The sequence below is a fragment of the Stegostoma tigrinum genome, chromosome 14 (genome assembly GCF_030684315.1).
Source record: "Stegostoma tigrinum isolate sSteTig4 chromosome 14, sSteTig4.hap1, whole genome shotgun sequence".
NCBI lineage: Eukaryota > Metazoa > Chordata > Chondrichthyes > Orectolobiformes > Stegostomatidae > Stegostoma > Stegostoma tigrinum.
Genome location: NC_081367.1, coordinates 52,299,489 through 52,308,451, shown reverse-complemented (window position 1 = coordinate 52,308,451; position 8,963 = coordinate 52,299,489). Strand labels below are relative to the sequence as shown.

At 40.3% G+C, this 8,963-nt stretch overlaps 1 protein-coding gene across 6 annotated transcripts; it reads left to right on the top strand.

Annotated features, from left to right (window-relative positions):
- The first annotated feature begins 753 nt into the window (after positions 1–753).
- Positions 754–8,399, top strand: LOC125457527 (GPI mannosyltransferase 4-like). Of its 6 annotated transcripts, XR_007248653.2 has the most exons (6): positions 754–971; positions 2,744–2,839; positions 2,997–3,138; positions 4,719–4,791; positions 4,918–5,457; positions 5,551–5,665. XR_007248653.2 is itself a non-coding variant. In XM_048541862.2 (3 exons), exons 2-3 carry the CDS (start codon positions 2,767–2,769, stop codon positions 7,164–7,166), a joined length of 1,689 nt encoding a protein of 562 aa, XP_048397819.1. In that variant the 5' UTR covers positions 755–971; positions 2,744–2,766; the 3' UTR covers positions 7,167–8,399. The 6 variants fall into 6 exon arrangements, 1 of the variants encoding a protein (XP_048397819.1); XR_007248654.2 differs by lacking the exon at positions 4,918–5,457 and having other exon boundaries at positions 5,551–5,664; XR_009446676.1 differs by lacking the exons at positions 2,997–3,138; positions 4,918–5,457 and having other exon boundaries at positions 5,551–5,664.
- The last annotated feature ends 564 nt before the right edge of the window (positions 8,400–8,963 follow it).

Here is an 8,963-nt window from a genome sequence, read left to right as displayed (position 1 = left end):
GGGAGGGGATAGGTCAGTCCAGGGAGGACGGACAGGTCAAGGAGGTGGGGTGAGGTTGGTAGGTGGGATATGGAGGTGTCGCTAGAGGTGGGAGGAGGGGATAGGTGAGAGGAAGAACAGGTTAGGGAGGTGGGGATGAGCAGGGCTGCTTTTGTGATGCAGTGGGGGGAAAGGACGAGCTGGGCTGGTTTTGGGATGCAGTGGGAGAAAGTGAGATTTTGAAGCTTGTGAAGTCCACATTGATACCATTGGGCTGCAGGGTTCCCAGGCGGAATATGAGTTGCTGTTCCTGCAACCTTCGGGTGACATCACTGTGGCACTGCAGGAGGCCCATGATTGACATGTCATCTAAAGAATGGGAGGGGGAGTTGAAATGGTTCACGACTGGGAGGTGCAGTTGTTTATTGCGAACTGAGTGGAGGTGTTCTGCAAAGCGATCCCCAAGCCTCTGCTTGGTTTCCCCAATGTAGAGGAGGCCACACCGGGTACAGTGGATACCGTATACCACATTGGCAGATGATCATCTGCTTGACATGGAAAGTCATCTTGGGGCCTGGGATAGGGGTGAGGGAGGAAGTGTGAGGGCAAGTGTAGCACTTCCGGCGGTTGCACGGGAAGGTGCCGGGTGTGGTGGGGTTGGAGGGCAGTGTGGAGGGGACAAGGCAATGGTCTCTCCGGAAAGCAGACTCGCAGAACGCACGCGTCCCTGCGCCTTTAAAACACGGAAAAACGTCACTGCCGTCACCATGATAATACCACCGCCGGCAGCCAATCATGGGCTCCGTGTTCGAATATATTAGCACGTGATAACATTCGGCTACCGTTTGGCCCTGTGCCGCTAAATGTTTCGTCACACCATTGCCGTCGCGCTCGCGTCTCCCCTCTCCCCACAGGCAACAGGTGGTCAGCTTCCCTCGCTGCTCTGGGTTCACACCGGGGTGCGGACATCTACCCGGGCCCCGAACAGGGAGGTGGGTATCGATCCTATTTACGGATGTGAGCCTTGTCTTCGCTGCCCCGTTAAGCCCGGCATCGAGCATCTTCTCCGATTGCCTTGCCCCGGTCGGCCTGGCTGACTTGATGTCACAGACCACTGAGGCGACAAATCGCCCGCTGCTGTTGGACACCTAGTTCCGTTAGCGCTCTGATATGTCTGTTTTCTGCCTACGATGCACAAGGCGCCGCGATAAATGTAGAATTTGATACTTGAGGGATGCAGACAAAAGGCTGGTCAAAGAAATTGAAGGACAGGCTGAAAGGTTGAGAGAGAAATCGGGAGGAAGTTCCATAGTTTAGGGTTTAGACTGCTGAAAGCAATGCTGATGGAACAATGAATGTGGGGGGAATGTTGAACAAGCCCTGGTTTGGGGCGCGCAGTTATCTTGGAGGGGTGTGGGACTGAAAGAGCTGTGCCATTGAGAAATTTGAAAACGGATAAAATAACGAGCCATAACCCATAAAGCGGGACCATTGACGAAAAAGCAGCAATTGTTGTAATAGCTAAGCAGGTCAAGAAGAGTCACTGGACCTGAAATATTGCTTGCTCTCCACGGATGCTGCCAGACCTACTGAGTTATTCTAGCAATTTCCTTGTTTTAACTAACTGGTTTCTGGCACCCGCAGTTTTGTTAACCGACTGTATGCACGTCTGTTCAGTGATGGTGGGCACTGCAGATGCTGGAAAATCCAAGATGAAGGGTCTAGGCCTGAAACGTCAGCTTTTGTGCTCCTAAGATGCTGCTTGGCCTGCTATGTTCATCCACCTTCACACTTTGTTATCTTGTATGCACCTCTGTTAATGAGAGACATATGGATAATTGTAGGACAGTAGTATGTCCCTGCCTCTGGGCCAGGAGCCCCAGATTCAAGCCCAACCTGATCCAAGGGTGTGTAGAAACATTTGGGAATAGGTTGATCAGAAAATATCTTAGAGACACTCGGTTGTATAACCGGAGGAGCAACATTCCACATCAAATGTGGGTGAGGCACAGAAGCAGGCTGCTAAGTGGCATCTACTGTAATGCAGAATGAACATGTCATTGGTGTTACTTTACAACTGAATTAACCAATCTCAACATTTAAAAATTATCATGAATATTTAAATTGTATTGTATTGGTAGGCATTGTGGATTTGTCTGCACAGGTCTGATCGGTAAACAGATCTTGGCGTGAGTTAAAATACTGTGAGCAATACTGGATAAGTTCATATTTGTCGAGGATGGGCAAAGGGAGGCCAGCCTAGAGAAGATTGGAGTAATAAATTTAGAAATAGTAAAAGCTTGATTGAAGACAAATAAAGCAGCTAAATTAAGTAATGTTACAGAGGTTGATGTAGATTGCTGTTGATATAGGAAAGACAGACCGAGTAGCAAACCTTTGCTCCATGCCTTTCCAATTCCACTGTAGTGCTTACAATTTCTGATCAGCTGACTGCCAGTACTTAAGAAAATTGTTTGCCACTGAATTTAACTTGTATTTAAAATCCTAGTGTAATGGGCAATATTTATCCCTTAAACACTTTAACCAAAATATTTGTATTTTATATTTGGTTTTTGGATCCTACTGTCTACAAACTGTTTTCTGTTTAATATAAAGTACAATACTTGATTTATTGTAAAGCTTGAGGCATCCTGAAGTCATGAAAGATTTATATAAATGCAATGTTTGTTCTGTTATCTGCTGTACTTATATTAAAAGATGGCATTCATTAATTTTGATGCTAAGACATTACCTATTTTCACAGAAACATCATAAAAACAAATCTGTATGTTTAAGCTAAAGCAAAAAACAATGCAAGTCTACAAATACATCAATGTGAAAAACGGACTAATGCTTCAAGGTAGGGACGTCAATTTTCTGCTAAAAGATTGTGAAGTAACTTGCATCTGTCTCAAATATTTGTTTTTGTACTGTTAAAATATTTTGTAATTTTTTTAATAAAATTGATCAATCTACTTTTTGTTACAAAAAACTAATTAGAATTTATTTTTATACAGTTATGAGAAGTTTGGATGCTTAGGATGGCACTCAAGTTAATGTGGTTGATACTTGGAGTAGTCAGGGTGCTATGGTGCCTAGCACCACAAACAGGCTACATACATCCTGATGAATTTTTTCAGTCTCCAGAAGTTATGGCAGGTAAAACAACTATTAACTACTTTAAAAAATCTTTCTACAAATAATTTCCTTTGCTTCTAAAATAAACTGCAGCATCCCATGCTCATGAATTAACTTCCTGTATCTACAAAATTTAGACAGTGACATGATTGAGCTTTAACATGCAATAAAATTGGAATTAATTCTAATTTTGATGTTTAAATGGAATTTTGTTTGTGTGCTATGTGGCTGCAATTCATAAAATCTAATTGGCTATGTTTAAAAAGCAAATGAGACACATTGTCAGAAGTTGATGTAAAAGCAAGAGCTGAAATGAACTCCACACTTTATAGAATTATATTCCATTGACTGAATAATAGCTTTGTGACATACTGTTCCACATCAGGAGCAGAAACTTACATTTATATGGTGCCTCTAACATTCCAAACCTCTTCAAAGAAGTGATAACAATGTTAATGTTGACCCACACTGAGATATATCAGGACAGGTGACCAAAGTAAGTTTTAAGGAGCAGGAAGATGCTGAAAGATCCAGAGATGGAATTTTATGGCTTAGGTAGTTGAAAAACTGTCAATGGTGAAGATTTACAATTGGAGGCGCACAAAAGGTCAGAATGCAAGGATCACATGGAACATTGTAGGGCTGCAAGAGATTAGGGAAACTGGGAGTATTTGTAAAGAAGAATGAGAATTGTTGGATCGGTGCCAGTGTAGAATAGTGAGCACAAGGGTGACAGATGAATAGAGTTTTGTGCAAAATGGAGTAAGGACAGCAGAGGTTTGTATAAGATCAATTTTATGGAGAGAGCTTAGCTAGCCAGGAAAGCACTAATAGTCAAATCTAGACAACGTAAAGTTACGGATCAGGGTTTCAGCAGTAGATGAGATGAGGCAGAACAGAAATTGGCAAAGTTACAGTGGTGGCAGAAGATGGTCTTGGTGATCAGTGGACCATGCGATTGCAAACATCTCTGGTTCAGATAGGATGCTGAGGGTGGGAATGGTCTGCCGATGGAGCAAATTAGAGTTAGCGAATTTTGTAGAGGTGACTGAAGCTTGCAGTATTTTGGTTTGAATGTCAGACAGGCAATATGGTAAATCAGATGTTAGTGATCAAGAGAGGTGGAGATGAGATAGAACGTCCTATCATTAGCATACATGTGGAATCTGACATGATTACATTTGAATTGTGGCCAAGGGGAATTCCTTCAATAATAAATATTCAAAAGAAGATGGACATTTTAATAGGTACCATTCAATTAGACATCGTACAAATTCACAGGAAACAACTGCATTCAGCTTTTGTTTTGATATCTAGGAGTCTGGAGGCAGACAATATTTTAAACAAGTGTAAGGCATCTATTTGTGACACTCTATAGAAAATTAGAAACAGTGCGTGATGCAACTTGACATTTATCAGCAAAGCCAACATAGCCTCACTAAAATATTGGTGTGATGTTTTGTGTGAAAGTAACCTTCCGTGGCTAGCAGTTGCTGGAAAAAAAAGTCGGATCAAGAGTCAGTGTAGGTAATTATATTACAGCCTGTTACAACCCAAGCTTCCACAAATCCAACCTACAGCAAAGCATCATTTTTTTTCAGTATTACGTATCCTGTTAGCTCTGTTTATGACTTCACCTTCTTGGTTGGATAAGGGGAAATGATGGAGAAAAAAGTAAGTAGCAAACTTGATGAATTGTGTAGTCCAGTAACCTTGTATTCCTGATCAAAATACCTTATGTCTGTTGCTTTTATTCCCTGGTATTTGTAAATGAGCTGGAATATGATTTTTCTTTGTTAGGATGAAACCTCAGTGAAGGATTCCACAACAACCAAAACAATAGAAAAGAAGAGGAGATAATTCAGGAAGTAATGATTAGGCGATGCCAAGTATATATTTTAAAATCTTAGACTGTAGAAGGAATTGAAGACTGAAGTGGTAACTATATTTCTACAGATTTTAAGCTCTGGAAAAGATGATTTCAAGCAGGAGGTGGAGCAGCAAGTCTTGATCTCATTATATTGAAAACACAAGAAAGATGGTGTAATTGGCACTTAGAGGAAAAGAGTAATGGGTATGCAGTGGATGAGTTTTTTGATTATTATGACAAAGTTTACATTACCTTGGAATCCAGAAATGACAGAACAACCATCATGCAAATGAGTAGCATTTTCTTGTACTTCATCAATGAGGGAGAGAAAAAAGAAGCTTTTACTACAGGAAAAAAAGACACTTGTTTCAGTAAGCCAGCATTAGCAATAGAGGAGATGCAGCACCATTAAACATCTAAGGAGATAGTGAGTTCAAGAATTGGATGAGATTAAGATGGAATTATCAAAGGTAAGAGTTAATTTGATGTCTGAATTTTCTAAAAAAGTATATATAATTAAAGTAATTTGTTTTTCTCATTTTGAATGCATTTTTTCTTTACAGGGGATATTTTGAATCTCAAAACATTCCGTACTTGGGAATTCAATACCAGCTATCCCAGCAGATCAGTTCTGATTCCATTGATCACTACTGGATTTTCATTCACAACCCTTAAAGCTTTGCACAATTCTGGCCTATTTGACAGAATCATAAATGGTTACAGTTTGTTGGTTTTCCCCAGATGCTACCTGACATGTGTGTCCTTTATACTAGATTATTCTATATACCATTTAGCCTGCCTTTGGGGCGAAGATCCATGGAAAGCATTAACACTACTGAGTGGGTCGCATGTGATGTTAGTTTTCTACACCCGGACATTTTCAAATGCTATAGAAGCGGTGCTTTTTGCGTTACTACTGCTGTTAGTAGCTATGGATATAAAGCAAGCAAGTGTGGCAACACATGAGAAAAAGGAAAGAAGGAAGAAAAAACATTTTATTGGGATTGTTTTGGTCTCTGGTTTTTTTAACAGGCCAACATTTATTGGTTATGCTTTAGTACCAATGCTCCTATGGCTTTCTTATGATCAGAAAGGCATGCTTCAGTTTGGTTTAAGACAAATGGTGAAGCATTTCTTTGGCCTTTTATCCTCTGTAATTGCAACCAGTTTTCTTTTCATTGTGACAGATGCATTGTATTTTGGTTCATTGTTTGAAAGGGCTTGGTTTTTGAAAGATGGGAATAACATATATACACTCTTTGTCAACATAAGCCAACATCTCGTTTTAACACCAGTTAATCTAATTTTATACAACTTGGATGAAAAAAGCCTTATCGCACATGGTAGTCACCCCTGGTTTACACATCTGACAGTGAATGGTCTCCTGCTGTTTGGCGGTCTCCACTTAGCTGCTGTGACAGCTGGTGTCAAAACAATAGTCAGCAAATTTGCCTGCAAAGCCAGTGGCCATACCCCTCTGAAAGACAATTTGGAAAATAAATTTCCTACAAAGTTTTCTATGACTGCTCAAGTTACTGAGTATTTACTGTTGGTTTATTTTATTCCTATTGTTGTTCTGTCAATGTTTAGTCATCAAGAGCCACGCTATATCAGTCCACTTATTGTGCCACTTGTTATTCTTAGTGCTTCAAAATGTGAGATGCTGAGTTGGAAAGTTGTAATAGTGGTGTTTAATCTCTTGGGGTCAGTGTTTTTTGGCTGTCTGCACCAGGGTGGACTAATTCCTTGTCTATCTTATTTAGAAAAAGTTCTTCACTCAGAAAATCCTTTGCTTAGCCAGACCGAGCAGAATTTGGTTTTTTACCACACCTACATGCCTCCTAGGTATCTTCTTAATGTCAAATCAGATGAAAAGTTAATTAGAATCATTGACCTGGGAGGTTCTGATGTGTCTGTCCTCACTAACACTGTGAATGAACTACTTGGCAGTTCTGCTTCCAAACACTTTGGGAATAAACAGGAAATGGATATCTACGTGATTGCCCCTGGCACTGTTCAAGATGATGTCAAAAATTGTGGTTTTCAGTGGAAGACTGTTGCATCGTTCTTCCCTCATTTAACTATGGAAGATCCACCTGATATTTCTTCTCTCCTTTCTGAAGATGGATTGACCCAACTGAGTCTTTACATTTTCAAAGTACACATAAAGGTGAAGTAGACTCCCCCTCCCATTTGTTAGACGACATGTTCATCCTGGGCCTCCTGCAGTGCCATAATGATGCCACCTGAAGGTTGCAGGAACAGCAACCCATTCTGTTTAGGAACCCTGCAGGCCAATGGTATCAATGTGGCCTTCACAAGCTTCAAAATCTCCCCTTCCCCCACTGCATCCCAATACCAGCCCAACTTGTTCTCATCTCCCTAACCTTTCCTTCCTCTCACCTATCCCCCTCCTCCCACCTCAAGCCGCACCTCCATTTTCCACCTACTAACCTCATCTCGCCTCCTTGACCTGTCTGTCCTCCCTGGACTGACCTATCCCCTCCCTACCTCCCCACCTATACTCTCCTCTCCACCTATCTTCTCCTCTATCCATCTTCAGTTCACCTCCCCCTCTCCCCCTGTTTATTTCAGAACCTTCCCCCATCCCCCTCTCTGAAGGGTCTAGGCCTGAAACGTCAGCTTTTGTGCTCCTAAGATACTGCTTGGCCTGCTGTGTTCATCCAGCTTCACACTTTGTTATCTCGCATTCTCCAGCATCTGCACTTCCCATTATCTCTGATCACGATTAATAAGATTCTGTTTGTTACAGCTGCCTTCCTGCTGTCTATTTTGCAATATATTTGTGGGTGCTTTGGCTTAGGATCTGATTGTTAAAGCATTCAGATCCTTTTACAGAACTTTGTCTATAACAGTATTTTCAGCATCTGAAGCCTAAACACATTGGAATGGAGCATTTTTAAAAATGTTTTTGATTTCAACAAATAATCGTGAAATTAAGAAACAGAGGCTGTATCTGTAGAATGATTATCATGGAAACAAAGTCTTCAAAAACACAGCTAAAATTACAAGTATCCAATGATGATCCTTTGTAGTATATTGTAATAGGTTTATGTCTACAAACTGACTTCTGAGTTTGTAGTTTTAATGTTGAGGCAAAAATGTAGGCGATACCTCTACACCACAGTCTACACCAGTAGTTTATAGATTTGATATTCGTGGAAAGCATTAAAGAAATGTTATCTTTTTCTAAGTAATGTGGGGGCAGAAGGGTGGAGGAATCCTAAAGAAAGGAAGAAAATTTGATATTTATAAGAACAAGTGTATTGTGTTTGGAGAAATAAAATGTTACATTACAAAGCCTCTTTGTAATACTGTACTGTGTATCAGAATGATCATAGTTCCTGTGATCAAATTGCAAGTTACATTATAGAGAAAAACTAATACTATCAGCTGCACATTGTTTCTCTCCAACCTCTTATTTTAACTAAAATTTCTGAATTATTTAAAGATATGTATGTCAAGTAAGATCATTTTACAATTTAAAGAAAAGATGAATGTGATCCATTTCCCTTCTTGGGTAATAACATTAGAAAGCATTGTGGGACATTGTTTGACCCATATGTGATGAAGGAAGGCTTATATTCATTTTATAGTCCTTAAGCCAAGGAAAACAGTCAAACTAAACACTTGGTACATGTGACCTTTTCAGGATGGGTTATGTTCTGACATTAAGGATCTAGGCAGTGCAATATGAGAGGAGTTGAGTTTTCTTCCATGCTTAAAATGTGTAAAGTAAGTAATGATTGCCTCAAGACTAAGCATAAATGGTGACATTTTGTGTATTGGAAGTTATCCTGTTACGATGAAAAATGCAACAAAAACGAAATGATTTGGGGAGGGTAGCAGGAAGAAACAGGCACCATTGTGATGAAGAACTGACACAATTGAAAGATGAATTAAATTAGCTGACTGCTTAAGTGGTTGTGATTAATGCATGATATCTCTTACATTG

What these genes read in the sequence shown, in the direction of transcription:
- LOC125457527 (XM_048541862.2), top strand. Translation starts at nt 2,767, where the DNA reads ATGTTTAAGCTAAAGCAAAAAACAATGCAAGTCTACAAATACATCAAT. An exon ending in AAACGGACTAATGCTTCAAG is followed by an intron (nt 2,840 to 5,550) that starts GTAGGGACGTCA and finishes TTTTCTTTACAG; the next exon opens with GGGATATTTTGAATCTCAAA.